The sequence below is a fragment of the Hipposideros armiger genome, unplaced genomic scaffold (genome assembly GCF_001890085.2).
Source record: "Hipposideros armiger isolate ML-2016 unplaced genomic scaffold, ASM189008v1 scaffold_271, whole genome shotgun sequence".
Taxonomy (NCBI): Eukaryota; Metazoa; Chordata; class Mammalia; order Chiroptera; family Hipposideridae; genus Hipposideros; species Hipposideros armiger.
The window spans coordinates 1,567,286-1,588,855 of record NW_017731621.1 but is presented as its reverse complement, the minus strand read 5'-3'; the positions used below and the strand labels follow the sequence as shown (position 1 = coordinate 1,588,855).

The 21,570-nt window shown below is 42.7% G+C and overlaps 1 protein-coding gene across 22 annotated transcripts in view; it reads left to right on the top strand.

The window, feature by feature from the left end:
- The window catches only part of CELF2 (CUGBP Elav-like family member 2), a 505,669-nt gene that overhangs the window by 324,624 nt on the left and 159,475 nt on the right, over nucleotides 1-21,570 (top strand). For 16 of the 22 annotated variants that reach the window (XM_019656964.1, XM_019656963.1, XM_019656962.1 and 13 more), the window contains one exon: nucleotides 19,732-19,928. In XM_019656964.1, the coding sequence (XP_019512509.1) occupies nucleotides 19,732-19,928 (197 nt within the window). Of the gene's footprint in view, nucleotides 1-19,143; nucleotides 19,561-19,731; nucleotides 19,929-21,570 lie in introns of those variants that run through there. The other 6 variants (XM_019656982.1, XM_019656976.1, XM_019656971.1 and 3 more) reach the window with 3 other exon arrangements.

Sequence of the window (21,570 nt, the reverse complement as noted above, 5' to 3'; positions counted from 1 at the left end):
GTGTTTTATAAATTTTGGATATTAACCCCTTATCAGATATATCATTGGCAAATATCTTCTCCCATTCAGTAGGCTGCCTTTTTGTTTTATTGATGATTCAAGGTATCTTTTTTAACATAAGGAATATGCCTGTCTCTCTACACATATTGTAAAAGAGAAAAGAAAAGAAAAAAATGGATAAAATAATGAATTATGTTTCCAGTCTGAATAAACTTGTTCTTAATTCGAATTTTTATTTTTTCCAACTTTATTGACATATAACATTGTGCAAATTTAAGGTGTGCACTGTGATGATTTGAACAATCAAACTTTCATAATAAAAAAAGACTTTTTTGTTACAGTCTAAGCAAGAAACTTTGTTTTGCCCTTTCTACTTTATTATCATCCGTTGTGTGGCCTGTGTATGTCCCATTCATCCTTAGCTGGCTGAGGGAAATTATACACAAAGTGGATTGGAGAAGAACATGGTTGGATCACTGAGCCACATTCCATCATTCCTGACGGGCACGTGCTCACGTGTTCTATCTGTGAACTGTTGCTATTCACATTCCTCAAGAATGGAATCTTTCCTTAATCTAAGGGGCCTTTTCAGGACCCTTTCCCTCTGATGCGGGAGGCACCTTGACTCTCTCTGTTGTTAGACAGCTCATCTTCCACTTACAACCCACAGCTACATCTCTGAGCGTGTTTATCTACATAGTGTTATCTCCTGATATCCCTTGGGTGAGAAAATAAGGCAGGTTAGCAGCCAGCCCCAGGCCAAGGCACGTGAAGACAGAACTATTGATAAATCAGAATGGATGTGTTCATTTTAAAAGAAAAGGATGGAGCCAAAATGGTAAATGTAGTTTTCCAAATTGGTATTCACATTGACTAGTGCCTTAATAAACGTGATTCGAAGTTATTAGAATTTTAGATCATCACCTGAACTAAAAGACAGACTACTGCATCCTGTTTACTTATCTGATCTATCTCTCCATGCTGGCAGTAGTGTCACTGACAGAAAACTGGTGGCTGGCCACATCAAAAGGTCACATTTTAGTGGTGTCTGAATGTTTGTAGAACTCTTCATTTTAAGATTGTTAGCTTCAGAGGTACAAATGATTAAAAACCAATGCTACTTCGCTCCTTTTTTGTTTCTTTTAATATGATGAGCCCCAAGAGCTTCTGTTGTCATTAAAAACTAAAATGCTTGTGCAAAGCTTGTCCCCATAAGCCTTTTTGAACGTGCCCCCCCTCCTGCATACAACCAGGAGGTCTATGTTAAGTAGGGTTAGCCTGTTAAAGTGATTGCGCTCAGTGTTTCATTGTCACATGGCAGTAGCTTTGAGGCAGGTGGATTTCTCTTGCACAGAGTATAGACTCTAAGTTACAGAAATATACGTCATCACTGTTTGCAAATTTTATTAGGAGGACATTGCTCTGATTATAATGATCTCCATTGCATAGAGTAGCGATTTCAAATGACTATGTCACTTGAAAATTCATTTTCATGAATGCCTGACCACGAGTATGTGAAACTGTGCTTCACAGGTGCTGGAATTTACTTCCTCTCAGGGGAGGGTGGTGATCACGGCGGGGATGGGGGGGGGGGGGGTGGTCCTCTCTCCCATGGAGAGCCACACATCCAAATGACGACTGACCGGCTGGCATCAGAATATAGTGTACGTGTGTTAGATTAAAATAAAGTCTATATTAAAGGAAGACTATAACTGAGCACCATTGGAATTGCCAAAAAAGAACATATTCTGGTTTATCTGAGTAAGTGAAGCGGCACTGAAAGTGGAAATTGTACCGCAAGGAATATTCTAAAAATTATTTCTAATAAGGAAGGGGCTTTTATGCTTTCCCGAACTGTGTTTTCTGAATCCTTAAGATCCCTTGTATTAAAACTTAATCAAGTAAAAAGTATTCCAACCATTCTAAAAATGATCATTTTAGCAACAAAGAGGCTCCCACGTATTGTGCATCATTCAGATGTTGGCAGAGGTGGTGCTTGGGCTCATTTAGATGGCAGAGGACGGTTGGAACTGCTTTTGCTGACTGGCTAGAAGAGGCAAAGTTTAAATATGAGACGTGAATTTCGCCCCATAGGCTTCTTTCTCCTCTCTTTAACAAGCATAAATAAAGGGCTGTAAATAATTGAAGCCGAGACTCATCCGGCACTAGAGACATATATGAATTTTAATAAAATTCAAGGACAGTTGATACTTCGGCCGGCTGGCAAAGTGACACACTTTTTATATCTTGGGTCAAAATAACATTGTGTCCTTTCTGATTCTTGAGATGCTTGGCTTCCTAAAATGACCATCTTTATTTAGATTAAGGGCCCATTTAGAGTAGTTTTAATAATGTATGGTTTCATACATAAGTGGTTCCATAATTTATTTTACCATTATTCTCTGTCAGGATTTTGAATGTTATTGTTAACTAAGGAGAAAAGAGAGAGTCCAGCCAGTCAAGCTGGTTGCCTTTGTTATTATCAATTGTTGTCCTTAAACAAACCAAAAAACAACCCTAATTGCCTGTCAGTAACGGCCAGTTAGTGAATTAAAAATTACCTCAGTAAATCTCATCATTCCAGGTTCACAGGTGAGCTGCCTCTAAGCTGGAACCCACTTATCATGAGTAACCCATTTACCAGAGGAACTTTCTATCGATGTATGCCCAATTCCTCCACCCACACCAAAATTATTAACCTGCATGCTAAGGAGATCTCCAGCCTTCATCCGCTGATGCGGTTTGATTTTCCCACACAATTGAACCCACAGGCCTTTAGGTTTTATGTCATCTAGGTGAAAATTCTAGAAGAATAAACCCTTTCTATAAATATGAGTACACATGAATATACACATAGCCAAAGGAGATGAGATTTCTAGAAGCAACATCTGAAATAAACACTGCGGCTTTGCAACTTCTGAGTATGGCTTCAGGACACAGGTGGCATTCCTATTATTTCTAGATCTTTCGGTGCTCTGCACTGCACTCGTGGCCCTTGTGTGCTGAGGTGGATGGTTGCCAAGCTGTCCGTAGAGATCAGGATGCTTCAGGTTGCTAATGAAAGCTGTGTGTGGAAGTCACAGCAGCAAGGTGATCTCAAGGCCCGTGTGCAGTCATAGGTCCTCAGCTGGGCAGTTAGCTCATCATCTTGGATTCTCCCCGATTCCAGGATACTCTGTCCTTAAGGTGCTCACTCAATCAGGGTACTCTCCACACGGCTGATCTCCACAAATCCGAATGCCTTTCTGCTGTTAAATATATTCATGATACTGTGGACACAGAAAACCTCCCACAGTTATGTTTCCCAGGGGAAATGTGGTTTCCAAAATGGATACCATATGACCTGGGAGGGGAATTACAGTCATTTTCATAGCGAATTGGGTTGTTATTTTTAATATTTCTGTATCTTCCTGTCCTGATGAGCTTTTGGGTTTCAGTATCAGTAGTGTTCTGTTTCATGGTTGTTTTCAGTAACAGAAGACGTAAATCTTCCCAAGCCGTTTGCTTTCCCTCAATCAGTGTTGTAGGAAAAAACAAGCAAACACATCAGGATTTTCACAGTAAACATGGAGCTGAAGGCAAGATCATAGGTATCACACTTTTTATAGTTTGTAGTCTTTGTTTTGGCATAGTTACTAACTTTGTGACACGATTTCCAAGGTAGTAAGTGTGTCTGTTTTTACATAAGCATGAACCCTTGTCATCCCGTTTTAGAGCAACTTATTATACTATTGTAGTCCATGTTATTTGGTAAAAGCTTCATTCATAGTAGTGCTGTCATGACTTCATCAACATGAGAATCCCTCTTCAGTTTATTTGATTTGATTGCCCTTATAACATTGTCTATAAAAGCCAACAGGCAAAAGTAAATCTAAAAGATATTTGTAGCGCCTTTCAGAGGGGAGGGTGTTGGTGTAATCATGATGAGCACTTTGTTCCCACTCTACTTGGTCCCCGCTCTTTGTCACCGCTCTACTTTGTCCCCGCTCTACTTTTCCCCACTCTCCCAACAGCAAAAGGCGCTCTGTCTACATGTAGTCACACCTCTCAACATTAAACATCAAGAAGAAAACAAAAAACCCAGGCAGTAGTTATTTGTGTTCGGCTTTCACTTTTGAGTTCACTATCAAAGCTGTGCCACACTTAAATGATAATCTGCTATTTATTTCCCACGTGTATAACCTACTCCTCTTCAAGGAGTCTGTTTAGCAAATATTGTCAATTCCAGAAACTTATGATTGTAATTTTGGTTGCCCCAGTTTAGAGCTGTCACTTTAAAGGTGAAGAACTGTCGTAATATACTGTGTGTTGTTGTTATTAAAGATAACAGTAATTATTTTAATAATTTTAAAATACCAACAATAAGAATTCCAGGTGACTTTTCAGTTTTGTATTTGACTCCCCAGTGCCATTCAAGGGATATCTGAAATCATGAAAAGTTTTAACAGGAGCAAAAGTAAGCGAGGACTAATCAAAAGAAAGTTTCTATAATAAAAGATGAGGATATTTAACTGATTAGACAAAGGCATGCTGTTTATATGACCACAGATGGTCCCTCCCCTAGTTTTTAGTGACATCGTATTCAACCTGGATTTACACCTGAAAGTTTTTTAACCTCGGCTCCCATAGTCCGGGTTGAGTTATTAAATTTAAACCTCATGGCTTTTCCTGTACTTTCCCTGGGTCCCACCTAGGCCCTGTTGAGGAATCATATTGCCGGTGCCTTGGGTTTAGTGTGCTTCTGAGTGGCTTTCCCTTCCATATCTTTTCCGTGGGTGGATAACAAGCAGGAAGACCAGCAAGCGTGAGAGTCCCTGAGGATATTTATTTTAGGCTGCTGTTGTCACTGTTGATAGTTTTTGGGTTTGTTTTGTATTGTTTTACTTTATCTTGAGGTAAGGATGTATTAATTCCTTTCATTTGAGTGAGGGGATAGGATTTTAAATTCCAGAGTCTTCTCTCAGTGTTGCCCCTCCTGTAAACGTCCCATACTGTCTGCATGGAAGACCCTGTGTACAGCCACGAGCCATGGCGTGGAACCCCCGCCTCTGGAGAGCCAGCGTGGCCAGAGGAGAACCAGGAGATCTTTGTGGCCTGTGAGCTAAGCCTTAAGACTAAAAGGAGGCCTGCAGTTGTGTCTTCTAACCAAGCCCTAGCTTGGATCCTTGGGTCTTTACATCCTCCTGGTGAACTCAGGGAGGAAAGAATGTCGGGAAAGCCTCTTAGGAAAAGTAGTGCAGCCTTTGTCCTCCAAACCAGAGCATCTGGCTGAAGCCATTCATACCCTACACACACACACACACCTCACCATCCCCCCACCCCCCAGATCTCACCCCGCCATGCTAGAGCTGGCAGTGATGGGAGAGGCACCCGGGCTGGCCGTGGGAGGCAGCCTTAGTACATTCCACGCCAGCCATGTGCAGTTACAAGTGAGCATTCCAAAGAGAAAAACACTTTGTGGGGAAATCAGAACTTGCATTAGCTTCTTCAAAAGCTGCATCAAAAGTTCCTACCCTCGCACCATGGACCGGTTAAATCCTAGACCTTGGGTTTGACCCCACTGATTTTCCTCCTGACGAACAGAGTAGGGGGAAAGGAGTAAAGAGTGATAACAAGTGTGCCATGGACTGAATGTTCATGTTCCCCCAAAATTCATGTGTTACAACCTAACTCCCACAGTGATAGTATTCATTGGGAGGTGATGAGGTCATGAAGGTGGACCTCTCATAATGGGATTAGTGCCCTTATATTATAAAAGGGATCCCAGAGAGCTCCCTCACCCCTTCCTCCACTGAGGACACAGCCAGAAGATGGCTGTTTATGAACCAGGAAGTGGGCTCTCACCAGACATCTTGATCTTGTACTTCCTGCTTCTAGAACTGTGAAAAATAAATGTTGGTTGTTTAAGCCACCCAGCCTATGGTATTTTTGTCTAAAGAGAAGGTAGGTAGAGGAGCCAGCTATTCCGAATGCAGACCTCTGGGAAAAAGAGTTGCCTCGCCCCAGGAAAAAACCTAGTCATGTAGTCACTTCCAAATAGACCAGACTTTGGACCAAAAAGAACATTGTGATACCTTTTTCATGACCTTGGATATTGTATTGGACAAGCTACCACTGAACAATGAGAAATGTAAAGGCAGTGACAATGTCTTACCTGATTCTCAATAAACCGTTTAATAAATGAAGGAAAAACATGGTGGAATGAAGGCAATAATAATGGACACTATGGCAAGGTTCAAAGAGTATTAACTATGAGGGAGAAGTAAATATGGACAGATCTTTCTTTTGTCTTTCTGGAGAGACTGATTTGCAGAATTATCACGCTTTTAACTTTTCAGGGTCCTCAAGGATGTTCTTGAAGAAAATATAAAAATTTTGTTCCATTCCTAAGTTATCTTTTCCAAATAAAAGAAAACTTATTTTTCCATTACTACCTTCTAGAATCTTACCTTGAACCGTACCGGAGTTCACATTTCCACAGTCTAACCTGTGTATTCAGAATGCATCAAACTTACATAAAAATCCATAGATGTCAATTTGTTTGACCTGACAGGCATTTCCTGGTAAAATTTTAATGCCACATGTTTGGCTTTAGACTAGTCAAGGGTGGTCGGGGTTCTGGATTCTAGCAATGGAATTATGGTCGCAGCATCGTAGAGAGAGAGTGGGAGGAGGTGGCTTGTGTCAATCCAGTTACCATGAAGTTGGCTGTAGCATTTATTTTTCGGAAGCTTACAGTCTGCCATGGTCAGACTTAATGAGTTGAGCTCCTAGCTTCCAGAAACAAAAAAGAGATTACCTTAGCCACATTATAAGAAAAAAATTCTGTCTATTCCCGGGTGAAGTAAGGCCTTTCTGGATGTCAGCTAAAGCATCATTGACAGCCATGACTGGTGCCTAATTTTCCCAAGAAACCAGTGATTTCTTTTATTTTCGTTGTACAGGTTGACCCACCAAATTTAAGCCACTCTAGAGGGGTCTCCCCTCCTCTCTTACATATAGATAGATATTTAATTTTTAATATTCTCTTCCAGGTTTTTTGACAGGTTATACATATGCTGATAGAACTAAGCTTATTATTTGAAGCACAGAGCTGCTTGTCACCGAGGCTTCATTAACACCGTTATCACTGCCTGACATTTATCTTATAATTTTCTAGAGCTGAGTGTTGTGTCTCCATGGAAACCCAAATTGCAATTGAAACAAGTACAATAATAAAGGCATCCACCGAGATTGACAGCATGCAAAGCCTGGTTACGTTTGTTTATAGTTCCTTCCATAGCTACAGCTAGAGATAGAGAATACGCACTTTGGGTATTTAGAATTAACTCTTGTGTCACATGTGGGACCTGACTCCGCGTATATGGCAAAGTTTACCGTGATATCATAGGTTCCGATGTTAGTAATTAGGTCTCTCATTTTTACTGGAATCGTCTCAAGGCATTATGAATATTGGATGTAAAATTAACCGTGATTCTTTTTGGATGCAAAAGAAAATTCTTCCTGGTTGATTTGGACACTGTGAAATGTTGGTCAGGCCTTAAACCAACAGTTGGTGGTGCCTGATGGATTTCTTTCTGCGCAGGGGCAACCACACACTTGTGCTATTTTTCCCCCTTGATATGGAGGAACCTGTGCTCCCCTAAGTTCATGACTTCACATCAAATTGGTTGGAGCCTCAAAGCGAAGAGTCATGAAACTGGAGTGGGTCCAGAGTGAATTAATCTGAAATTAATTTGATTCTGAAAGACTCCATCTGGCTATGTTTGGGAAAGGCAGTTAGACAGATATATAAACAAATTTGTATTCATTGTGCCAGATGTAGTGTCAAAAAATGAAGAAATGGCTTTAAAAAAATCAGCTATGGGGAATTTTGATATAATGATATTCAGTCTCTTAGAATAACAGCCATTATAATTTAGCACATAATCCTATTTTTCTTATTTGTTTAGGGGGTTAGAGCTGATGGGGCGTTTTTAAAGAAATAAGCAAATTAAATGTCAGAGCCTATTTTAATTGGTGATTTAAGATGTTAAATGAAATTTATGACATGCTGACAAAGAGAGAGAGGGCCTATAGATTTTTGAATCAAAATGTGGTGTTTGGTATTGATTTCATCTTAAGATGTGATTTAGGGATTTAAAAAGTAGCAAAGTAGAATGTCATTTGGACTTTGCCTCTTGATATGTGGTTCTGTAGCATGACAAACTAGTCTACTTGTATCGTAGGGGCCAAACACAATGACCTGACATACATAGAATTCTGGAAGTCTTTGAGTAAAACATACAAACTTGGCAGTGTTCCTTTCCATCACTTTTGGAAATTTCTTTAAGCAGCCTACCAGAGAGGCACATGTTTTGCATTGCTATCTAGGAATTTAGTGCAATCACTGTAGAACATTTCATTTCCTTTTCTTATGTCAGGACAGAAAGATTCTAGAAAATTCAGGACTAGTCCCCCTGAATGGTATCACAGTCATCTAATGTGGACCTTTCATTTCCAATTTTTAAACCTTCAGTATCATCTTTTGTCATGCCTTAAAGAGAAAGAATTCAATTTACTTCTTAATCAGTGAACAAGCATAATTTACTTCACAAAAGCAAGCTCCCAAAAGGGAACAACTCATTTTTCCCCAGGTCCCCACCCACCTCCCTCCCTTCTCCCAGCTAAACAACAGCAAGAACAATAACAAGAGGTAAAAAAAGAGAGAGAGAGAAGAACACTTAGCAAAACTTAACACCCCCCCCCCCAAAGCTGAAGAATCTTGGCCAAATCGGTGGCTTCATGTAATGACAACAAATTAGATGCTACACAAATCTTGAATTTTGATGCTCACGGGAGTGTTCAAATGCATGAGAAAGGAAAATCTAAAATACCTGGAACCCCTGGGGAACGAATCAGGCTTATGAGCTAAGTTTGCAGTAGAGATGAAAGCTTATCCTTTAAGGTGCCCTTCTCTTTATTGCCTCATTTTGAAGGAATTCTACCTAATGATAAATTATATATTTCTTTGCCTCCTTAAACAGAATGTGTTGAGCACAGTGTGACTTTGATGAGATAAGATTGTCCTTATGCCAATTAATTGTTCTGCTGTGCTGCTGTCCTTGGGAATTTCTGGAGAGTATCAGTGGGCCTAGCTATAAGTGGGCTTTCCACTGCTGGGCCAGTCAGTCTCATGTCTGTGGGCTGTCACTCCATGGGCCACCTATTGCAAACCATCCCCATTTGCCACTTCTAATCTCCTATGGGTTTGGAATGCAGATGATGAAAACTGTGAAAAACCAACAGAAAAATGAGAAATCTTTGAGGAACAGATTGAGAAGCTCCCCCAAGGGTTTAAAGGGTATAACATCCGGGCAGGAACTTTATGACACGCCTTTTGACTGCTCTGATGTCCTGTATTTCTCAACTCTGTTGGCTGGCATTTCACAAACATAAGAGTTTGAAGGCAGCATCAGAAAAACACACCTGAACCTAATAAATTAGGTCAGTCTACAGAATCACATATCTTCACAAATGGATTTTGTTTTCTGACCTAAACTACTGCCATTAATATGATGTAATTAGTTCCTATTTACTGTCAACTTTGATTTTCCAGATCACTTGAAGGAAACCATTGTGTCACTAACCTGCCACGTATTTGTGTCAGACCTTCTACTGCCAGCCACATCCTTTAGGCTGGCATTCAGTTTAAGTTGTATTCCTTGATTACACATCATTGATGACTGAGGAAGGTTGGCCAAAAGCAAAAAGTTGAGGAAAGACCAGCTTGAGATTAAATTCTGCCATTGATGAATGATAAAATGAATAATGGATGGACAGATAATCAATATTTAACGGAAGGGTAGATAGAGTTCTGAATGCCAGCCAAGCACAAAGGTCAGTGAAGTCTTGGTACGTTAGTTCAGAGTAGAAGAGAGCTCACTGAACAGTTCCGCAGCCGTGTTATCAGGATAGCCAGAACTAGGACAGTGACTGTGCCAGGACAAGTGGACCCTGTGGGCAGTGAGAGAAACATACGCACAACTCAGTAACTCATTGGTTAATGGGTATACTGACTCTCAGATTCAATAGAACAGTACTTGGCGGGATAACATGGCTCTTTATAATAGCGGTGACGAATTGCATAATGCGTGATCTAATTTTTACAACTTTTAAGACTTCTCGCTGTATTAAACCTATTCATTCAGAAAATGCGTGTGTTGAGGATGTACTGAGACTTGAGTTATAAGCACCATGCTCTCCGTCTGAATGAAATGTTCTCCGAACACCTGATTTGGAATTGCAGTCCTGCACCCAACACTCCCTATCTTTCTTCCCTGCCTTATTGTTCTGCATTGAAATGATCTCTTTCTAATCTCTGAGATTTACTTCCTTGGCTCATTTGGTGTTCCCCTCTAGACAATAAGCTCCACAAAGGCAGTTTCACCTTTGTTCATTGCTGTGTTCCCGGCAGCTTGAATGATGCCTGGACTACAGGGCCACTTCATAAATACATATTGCATTAATGATGAAGATTTTCCTATCGTCAGGAATTCTACAGTCTCACCGTATGTACCTGATTGGAAGTGCGGTTAAATATTGTCTCTATAGGTGCCGTGGTCGTACAAGGGGAGACGTCGAGGCTAGTGTGCTCTGTGGGAGACATTGTTCCTCTTCTCAGGCTTGGGGCAGATGGGGGAACAGATTGAGTCAGGAAGAAAAACAAGGAAGTTGAGTATGAAACCAAACTGATTATTTTTAGATGTGCTGAGTTTAAGGTGGGGCTGGAGCCTTCTGTCAACTATAGCTGGAGATTGGAGGGTTGAATCGACAAGCCCAGGGAACTGATGTTCACATCAGTGGCAGTGAGTGACAGGAACATTGGAGGGTGAGTCCCCTCCAGAGGTATGAGTCCGGAGTGAAGCTCAGAGATGGACAGGGCCTCCTGGGTGGCAGCAGGCTCCCAGCTTACAGCAGTGGAAGCACGGGTAGGGGACCGGGCTGTGGCCCCCAGTGCAGGGCCAGCAGTGCACGTGATGGCCGTCCGCTGTGGGTCTGTGTGGGTGCTGTCCAGTGTGGCTCAGGTCCCCTGTGTCAAATGCCTGCTCTGTGGGACAGGGGAGACCTGCGCTCTCTCAAGTCTCTGTACCTTGTCACAGCCTTCTTTCAGTTGTTTTCTTTCAATCTACTTGCCAACACCGTGAAACTCTGTACTTTATCATCCTTTGCCTGTGATTTTTCTTCAGGTTCCATTTAAAATATTGACCACAGGGATGAAGTGTGGTTTAAAACACTGAATGCCAGCCCCATGGCCAAATCAGTCCCTTTCTGCTGGCTTCCTGCAGCCCTATGTATTGCTCATGTTTGGGGCCTTATCACTTTGTATTTTGGTTTTGTGTTGCGCCTATGCCTGTCTCTTCTCTTGGCTGTGGGTGGCTTCAGGGCATCAGTTGCATAGTTTTCAACTCTCTCTCCTTCAAACCTAGCCCTGTGCCTGGCATAAAGCAAGTCTTTGATTCCTGTGTCATATGAAGTCAAGAAAAGGACTGTGTGAGAATAAACCTTAGTTGGGTTTGGAATCCGTTTTCACCACAGTATTTCTTCAGCGAGTGGAGGTGCTGTGAACCCACCCCCACTGCTTTCTCTCGCATAAGTGAGCCCTGGCATGCTGGTTTAGCCAGTGCTGAAAGCGGGAGCCCGAGAGTTAGGTGCTTGGAGAAGCACAGTCGCTAAAACCCAGGAACGGGGTCCCAGGCACTGCATCCATGTCGTTTGCCACTCTCAGTGTACAGCCCTCATTTTCATCATTTGCTGCTAGAATAGTAATACAGGAGACATTTTTGCTAAAAATCAGTGTTTAGTTTGGGAAGTTCAGACCAGTGTTGAGGTTTTCCCCACATTTGTCTTCATTTCATAATGATTTGCATTTTAGTTAATTGATTAGGCCAAACCAGTGTCTTCATCATCCCAAAGGCCATTTATAAGTACAGGCCCAAGCAAACAGGTGACTTCTGCAGCATTAAACGTGGGCACTTAGAAGGGGTGTCCACCCAGAGCCAGGTTGCCTCCTCTCTGCCCTCCGCTCCCCATCGGTAAAGTAGGGGCAGTACTCCTGACCTCAGCCATGGGGAGGAGGATTAATTAACGCGAGCTCCTGCAGCACTTTGAAAATGTGAAGCCCGATATAAATCATCTGTGTATTATTTCCCTGTTGCCATTTCTAAAAGTTCATCTAAGAAACCTCTCCCTGTGCAAATGCCTTCTGCTCTGCTCTGAAGTCAACTGAACTATTCCTGATAAATCACTGAAGGAAATGAGACCCCCAGATGGGGCTACCCAGGGGCCATGCCTCACTGCCTTCCCAGAGAGGGTTCTCGTGTGTTCAAACTGTAGGTACCCCCTGGGTGCCTCCAAATTGACTTCTTTGTGGGGGTTTTCCAGCTTTCTGCTTTTTAGTAGTAGTCAAGTTGAGATAAGGTAATAAGGTTTCCCTTTTCCTTGGTGCGTCCAAAGGCCCGTGTTCTGCAGCCTTTCCTGCAAGAAGAGTTTCCAGTCAGGGTTACTTTTCACCCTGATAAACAAGTGCACGGGTGGTCCCACCTTGCAATGGTTCGTCTTGGAATTTTGTGATTTTATGATGCTGCAAAAGCGATAACACATAGTAAATTATGTGAGATATCTAACACTTTATTATAAAATAGGCTTCCGAGTGGATGATTTTTGCCCAACTGGAGGCTAATGTAAGTGTTCTGAGCATGTTTAAGGTAGTCTAGGCTAAGCGGTAGGTGAGGTTTATTAAATGCACTTTCAACTTACGATATTGTCAACTTATGATGAGTTTATCGGGACATAGTCCCATTGTGAGTAGAGGAGCATCTGTATAGCTTTTAGACCTCCAGATACAAGTTGACGTTAACCCCAGCAATCCACCAGAATGCCCCTGTAACTGTGTTCTTTCCTAATCATATATGAATGTAATTGATGTCCTATTATTAGTACATTTTTTCCCCAAATTTTGGCAGAGCATAAGTATAAGCATATTACATGTAAGGAATAGGAAACCTTTTCTTCAGAGAAATGCAAACTAATTTATTTACAATTTGAGCAGCTGAAGAAAGGCTTTGCCTTCTGCAGCTACTCAGGGTAGCATTTGATGCAGTTAATCTCATGTGAGTTCACTAGTCAGTTACTGATGTCTCATCTCAGAGATGTGGAACCCCATGCTGTGTTGGTATGGCCACGGCTCACAAAGCTTTGGCTACACCTGATAAACGGTAACAATACCTTCCAGGTAAATACAGGCACATCATTGGTTTGATCCTCTTACTGGTGAGAATACATGTCCAGAGAGTTCTGTGAAGTTTACCCAAATCATTCAGCACCCAGGACCCCTCCTACAGTCACAAGGGAGCTGTCAGTCCAGTAGAAAAGGTGCTCTGTTTGAAAGACAGTCACAGAAGGTGGATGCTCTCTTCATGGTGACCGGAAGTGGTACCTTTTCAATGGGGATGCAATTCCCAGAGCGTGAAGTTGGATGACATCTGATTCCTTTTCCCAAATCAAAAGGCTGTGGTGCATGGAATGTAGACAATGGTGGCCCCTGACCAGGGCCTTGTCCGAGTCCCTGCTGTATTCTCAGGAGCGCACTGTGGGAAAGGGCTGATGCTGTACCCCAGGTGCCACACTGCCAGGCAGCTGAGGAGAGAATCCTGTCTTCAAACAATAAGCAACAACAAGATGGACAACATAGAAGACGGTTCACAGCACCGGACCCCGTGCCCATCCTGCTGGCCACCAGAAGGCACCAGGCACGTCGCCAGCTTCTTCCTGCTTTTGCCTCATTCAGCTCAGTCTTGGACAATTTCCTGTGATCAGCAGACAAAGCCTGTTTCTTCATGTGCTGTTATTATTTAAGTACAAGCGATATTTAAAGAAAAAAAGAAAGAAGAAGAAACAATTCTTGGGCCCTTTGAAAGAGTGGCCTGTCAGCTGACTGAAATGATGGGACTACAGTTGGGATATTAGGAAGAATTAGTACAAATTGAGAGCGATGGTGCTCTGGCAGCAACCCCAAGCCACCAGCCACTCAGCATCTCCATCGGAGCCTGCAGGCTGCTCTCCACGGTGTAGCTGACACCTTGTCAGTTCCCTGGCCCGTGCTGTAGTCACCTGAGAGCCCTGGGGACTAAATTAGACACAGACAGGGAATCACCCCAAGGTTTCAGGCAGCTGGTCATATTATCTAAATTATCTTTTCCATACATCATTATCAGGGTCCAAACCATAATCGTAGAATTATAGAAATTAAGAGCCAGATGGAAACGATTTTTCTCTTTATTTTACAAGTGAGGAAACTGAGATACAGAGTTGTATGATTTGCCTGGGACCCCCACAGTTAATGCTGAGCCATGACAACAATGTAGGCCTGCTTGCCCGCTGTCACACTGACATACTGTTATGTGCCTCAGGCCTCCATGTCATGCTCCTGACCCCTCATTCCTCTTTCCCCCAAACAACCTCCTGATGGAATAATATTTTGGCAAATCTCAACTCTAATTAGTTGTTTTAAAAAGGTATATTTGCCTTTAGAGCTACTTCAATTTAAAGTAACTAAAGTTAAATGAAATTAAAATTTCAGTTTCTTACTTGGACTAGCCACATTTCAAGTCTTCAGTAGCCACACGTAACTCGTGGCTACCATATTGGATCGTGCAGATTATGGAACATTCCAGTCACTGCACAGAGTTGGACAGCCCTGATACAGGGTCCATGGAACAAAAAAAGTTAGACAGATAAGATGTGTGGGAATAATAAGATTATTGATAACTACCAGGCAGATTAGCTATCGTTATATAAAATTTTTCCCAAGACAAGGCACCTTTGTGTGTTGGTTTTGGGTTGGTGTATCTTCTGAAGGTGACATTTTCTGTCCTTTTTTTTTCCAGCATTAATATAATTATTTATAGTCACTTGGCCTTTCTCATACCCATTTTATCAGTCTATTGTTCTTTCTTTTATGTAAATAAAGAAGATATAGTGCCATCCAAGGAACAAAAGAAAGAACAAAAATATCACTTCTTTTGTATCTATTCTCCAAAAGAAAACCTGCAATTAATTCACTGGGCCTTATAAAAGCTTATTGTCCTGGAATTAATAACGATAATAATAATAATGCATTTAAATCAATGATTATAATTTAAATATTTTACTGCTTAGAAGAACCTCGGATGCTTTTGCATATCTTCTGTTGATCTACTTCTCTTTTCTTGAAAATAGAGTAGGGAAATAGGTCAGTGCCTGTGCTGAAAGCAAAATGCAAGCACTCTCATTTTTCTCCTCAAACATCATTATATTTTCACCTTGGCTCTGAGACTGATACCACCAGTGCCCGCTGGCTTAGTACTGTCTAACTTGTGATCTGGTTTCCTGTGGCATCTGTCCGGGAGGAGCCTTGTAGTGGCTCCTTGCCAAGAGCAAAAGTAGATTTGGCACTCAAGATCTTATTGTAGTTTGTAGGAGAGGTGCTTGCAGAGATGTATGTGCTTGTGTGGGGGGCCTACAAGTGGCCACTGAGGCTACGGGAAGCATGACCCTAGAGAAACCCAGTTTATAGAATATTCAGCAACAACAGTTGGCCTTCGCATCTTAATGTGTCCAGATTCTTCAGGCACCACTTCTTACGGATGTGATGTAGGAAAAGTTGCTTTACCTCTGTAACGCTCAGTTGCTTCATTTCCAAAATAGGGGTGGGGGTAATGATTTCACCTTTTGGAGCTGTTATGATATTGTATATCAAGCACCTGGCTGAGTTTTCTGGAAAAGAGTAGGCCCTCCATAAATGTTATTTGAATTGGAATGTAATCGCTGTACAGCTAAGGAGGACTGGGGAGTGCCGAGGAGCAGCTAGTCTAATTTTCTAAGCCTGAGATCAGATTCTGGTAAACAGACGACGATCTTACTCAGAATCTTGCTGAGATTTGGGGTATCTGTTCCCATAATGACTCCTCTGTGAAGAGTACATTGTTCTCCGTGGCCTCTGGCAGGCACCCCCAAAGGTTTAACTATGGGACACACAATTTCTGCAGCTGACAGCCCCACGAGGACAAAAGAAGTCAGTAAGTCACCACTAGAAATGAGCCTCAGCCAGGAGGAAAGTTGGGAGTCCCACAGAGGAAAAAGCCTTTGTGCATTAGAATGAAATTAACCAGGATCCAGCATAGGGTAGGACCACCTGTCCCACACAGAAACTTTCGGGAAGATGCACTCTCCTCACTGCTGATTTGCATAATTAGATGTTATTGGATTTCCTTAAGGAAGGGATCCTCATGCCCTTAGCATTTGACGCAAATCTTTGGGACAGTTGTTTGCAAAATGGCGGGTAGTCAGGAAAGGGTATAGGTGTGGATGAGAGTCACTCATTGATGTGAACCTGTGGTAACAGAGGGAGGGAATCTGTGGAGATGGATAATCTATGTGATTATTGAGAAAATGTGGGCTGTGAAGTAGTCCTAACAGACTCTTAAGGTCAGCATTTTGCCCTCTCCTTCTCACAGATAGAGGACAGGTGTGTGTGCTTCTTGCAGTGCTGCCTTTTATTTGGCAGTGGGGTTCCAGGGACCCAGTAGGTTTTGGTCTTGGCCTTGTCTTTTCATAGATTTGCCATGAGCTGTTCACTCTCAGCCCAAGTCAGACCCAATGCAGTATTTGGCCACATGATGGACTGAAAATATTTTGTGCTTTGCAGCCCATTGGGCCTAGGTTTGAATTCTACTTCAGTAATTTATAAGCTGATAATTACAGGAAAGGAACTTATTTCTTAGATGTTTGCATCTGCAAAATAATACTTTCTCATAAGGTTGTTAGAAGAATTAGAAATAATATATTTAAAGCACCAAGCCCAGTATCTGGCTAATAAATGTTCATTAAAAGATACACATTATTATTGTTATTATTTAGGATCTTACTTGTGTTTGAGTCTATACTATGAGAAAATTTCTACTGAAAAATAGACATGTGATGATCAAGTGCATTACAAGTGCAAAGAAGAGATTAAAAATAGAAATAGCTAACACATGTTAGACACTCTGGACTCATGTCCTGTATACTAAGCACGTGACTCTGTGAGATAAATCCTCTGTCCCCATTGTATAGATGAAGAGTCTGAGGCCCAGAGTGACAGAGTTAGGAAGTGGTGGGTGCCAGGATTCAGAGTCCGTGCTCTGAGCCCTGACATCCTACCGCCTCAGGATGATAAGAGAGCTCCAGGCATCTCTGAAGGATGGCTGATGGGAGAAGGATTACAAATATGCACTCGCCCACATAAAGACTAAAGGTATAAGGTGCAAGCCCTCTTCTCAGTTTCCCCTCTTTTATGTACCTCAGTGAGTGTGTATTTTTGAGAAAGTAAAACTGGCCCCTCATTTGGAGATATATTAAGGAAGGTTTGCTCTAGACTTCTAAGTTTAGATATTAGGACTGACCTACCCTCACCTAGTTCCTCCATTGTAGAAACTGCTCTGTTGTAGAAACACCTAGTTCCTCTGTTGTAGAAGATGCAACAGCCCCATTTTTTGAACTTCCGTTCTCTGTTAGCTAAGACCTGTGGCAATGCCTTCCCCTTTTCATTCTAGCTGATTATCAACAGCAGTAACCACAAGTCCTTCCTGCCCCAGAAATAAGTCTTGCCACACTCTCAGCTCTCAAAGAGCTGTGAACCCTATATTTTGTTCTGTGTGGGGCTCTGTCACCTCTGTCATGTCAAAGTCAGCTCCACAGGGTCAAAGTGTTGACTGAATTCTCAAAGGGTGCCTTGAGAAAGGAGCACAGGGTGCCTAAGGATGAGGAAAGCATGATGTAGTATAAACAGTCCTTATATTACACCTAAATTGTTGAAAGATTTTGTGCTCAATATTTTATTTAACAGTACGTTTTTTATAACAATAAGGTTGATTAAAGAAAGCTCTCAAAATGCTTCAAGTAAGACAGTCTGATCGTTTATCTCAAGGAAAAAAAAATAAAGTTGGTAAAACGGGGGATAAGAACAAGTAGAAATTGAAGTATTTGCCATCATTTTCCTCTGGATTAAATCAGATTTGGGATTTGTCTTCTCCATAGGTTGGGTGGTTGGTTGGTTGTTAGCCATAAATGGCTTTTTATTCAAGGGCTCAGGATTAGCCTAGATTTACAGCAGATTTAAGGTGTATTGGTGGGCTTATTGTTTGTTTGTTTCAGCCAAATAAGAACCCTATTTAAGGTCTTTGAATACCTTCTTATTATTATCCCAGAGCTACAGTGAAATGACACCTGCCACTTAAAATGAAGTTTTAGTTTATAGGGGGCCCTTTCTGACATTTCTGCCTCTTGGGCAGAAGGACACTCATGGACATGGCTCTGTAGTAGACATTCTGTCTGCTGGTTTTCGCTTGTTTTATTTTACAGGCTAGAAAAGTAAACCAAGAACACGGTACTGCAAATGAATTGGGCTCAGGGTGTTCAGCCTTGTCACCTGACAGAGTGGGTGGGTTTAGGGTGCACTCAGAGTGGGGTGAGATGAAGAGGGTATGTGGTTTTGTTCTGTTATTTACTGAATCTCTAATGGGGGATGCAAGTTCAAAAAAAAATGAACACTTTCATCATCATATTACATGATTACGACTAGAATTGCAGGCTCTAAGCAAGCATTCTCTCTTCCAAATGGGGGCTTTGGAAATGTTAAGGAAGACTGATATGTAAAGGCTTATGTTCTTGCTCTTTGTATCAGCCCCAAATATTTACTGAAGCTAGGAGAAGAAAAGGCAGACTTTCCTCTTTTCTCTCCCAAACGTGTGATTGTTTAGAACTCAAGTGCAACATCTGGAAGTCAGACATACAGAGAGCAATTTATGGAGTGTGAAAGATTTGAAATATTCAGTGTCCTTTAGCGGGAACTCAACTTTCTGGGGCTGCATTTTTTTTTTCCCCAGCACAAAGCAGGCAATTCTGAGATTGCCTTTGCCTCTCTGAATTAAACCCTTTGTGCCCGGATCCCATAAACAATGTGCTTTTTAAACGGGAGCCCCCTCCCCGCCCCAGCCCTTTTCTCCAGCGTAGGCAGCCAATCGGCTGCACCCAGCTGCATTGCTGGAGCACTTTCCATTCTGAGCAGCAACAACGTACTAATTTGATGCACACATGGATGCCTCGCGCACTCTGCAAATTCATCAGCAGCATCTTGCATTAGTCATCTGATGGACTGCCAAGTGTTTCATTTTCTTTTCATGTGACTTTATTATTACCACCTCTCTCCTCTCTTCCAAAAATCTCCGAAAAGGGAGGGGAAGGGGGAAAATCCAGCAGCAATCCAGCCCTGCCTTTCTTTCCACACAAGAGCCAGTGTGAGGCTGATAAGGCTGCGGATGCGTTGATGGCAGCCTTGCAGAACGAGACCTGCACTTAACTTGCAGCTGCCTCCCAAGCCGGGTTTCAAGATGTCCACGCCCCGGGTGACAGCCGGCGGGGCGCTGCCCTGTGCTCAGGCGGTGCTGAACAGCAGCAGTCTGCAGTGAGAGCCTGCCGCTGCCGCTGAGGAGCAACCTAATGGTGCCTGTGCTTTGTTTTAGTTCATCAAATTTCTAAGACTCATTAGGCACTTTGCCCCGCGCTCCTCTTCCTCCTCCTTCCGCCTCCCCACCCCCACCCCCACCCCTGTTTTTTTCTTCCTGTCCCTCACCGTGCAGCCCTAACTCTGGCTCCCGGTTCCCTTTTTGACAGTAACGGCACAGCCAACAAGATGAACGGCGCTTTGGATCACTCAGACCAACCAGACCCAGATGCCATTAAGATGTTTGTCGGGCAGATCCCCCGGTCCTGGTCGGAAAAGGAGCTGAAAGAACTTTTTGAGCCTTACGGAGCCGTCTACCAGATCAACGTCCTCCGGGACCGGAGTCAGAACCCTCCCCAGAGTAAAGGTACAGACAGTGGGGGTGCACGGTTTGGGGCGCCTAGGGGTTGTGGGCCTCCCTGGGCGTCGTGGGCATCGCGGGAGGGAGAGCTGCGAGTGGGAGCCGCCTGCTGCCCCTGTGCCCCGCGGCCAGCCGACTCCTCCCCGTGCCCCCGCCCGCCTCCCGGGCAGGTGGACCGAGCTGGCCTGGGAGGCAGGAAAGGAGGAGCGGAGGGAGGGGGCGCGGCCGCTCCTCTGTCCAGGCGCGTGATTGCTCTCCTGAGGTCACTTTCTAGGCAGCGCAGGCTCTTCTCTGGCAGAGTGGCTGCCTCTCTAAGGAATTGTGCTTCTCAGCCTTGCATTTCAGGAGCTAACTCTACCGATGCCTTCCCATTATTGCTCATGTAATTACAATTGCATTCCACTTTTCCATAGCCTATGGGGATCCTGAAATGCCTTATAGACAGTTAGTGTGCTACCACTGGCCTGAGGAATAAAGGGTACACTTTTAAGAGGGACATCAATTCTTGGGGTCTAGATGGGGATCATTAGGTGAAGTGTGCCTTCGGGGCGGGAAGTAACACCCTAGTGGCCTGAAATTGTTAGCACACCTTCAGAATGCTTGTGGTTTACGCCCTTACCAGTGGTAAGATTCACGTGTACAAGCTGGTGGTTTTTACTGCCTCCATTTTAAGATAAGGGTGATGTTGGGTGGGGGGTACAGTTACTAAAAGAGAGAGAAGCCAGAAACCTCTATCACGTTGAAGCTTCTGTGCATTAGAGTCCTCCTTTGTAAGCTCTGTGGAGACTGAATGTAGCATGTCTTCTCTGCTGCTGCCACTTAGTCTCTGTTGATATTTTAACCTTGCTTTAGTAATTTTGTTCTTTCTGTGTTCCTGATCTCTTGGTCTTTCTACACAGGGCTCCTCTGTCTTCCTGTGGGTTTCACAGTTTCTTTTTCTCTGTACCTTCATATATCTGTCCAGCCTGTGATTTTATTGCTATGTAGCCTCTCATAAGAGCTTACACAAGCTCATTGTTTGGCTTGTACATATACTTCAGTTGAGCACGTGAACATGAACACCCACTTTTTTCAGAGCCTCTTCCTTACTGTCAAGGTGAAGGGCTAGGACTAAGTAATCATTAAAACACTGACGTTCTGTGACTCTGGGAAATGGACCATCTCTTGTTCCCTGTTGCTGCTGAGGTCTGATAGGACTTTTTGGAACCTTTTAGGGAATTTAAAAGCCTAATACTTTATAAAGTATTTTTAAAGCCTAATGTTTATTTTATACCTTCAGATTGTGTTCATAAGTCTCTGATTTTCTATCTCAAAACATATAACACCAAGAGTGTTTTCAAAAGAACATGTATAAAATTTTCTCACCACAAACTTAATTGTCTCATAACTAGAAAAATAGAAAATTAGATACCTAAAACAGAGGGATTAAAAAAATCACACAGTAGGGTACTGTTAAGAACCTTTATTGGTCATATTCCTAAAGTATTTACCTACATGTTTCCCAAATTGAGAAGACTAGAATTTGTTTTTTAATACTTAACTTCCACAGTATCCTACTGAGGAAAGACAGTATGATGCACTGGCCTGGACTTGGCAAGTTAAGGGTCCTCCCACCAAGTAGACTGTCACCCACAGCAAACTAGGCCAG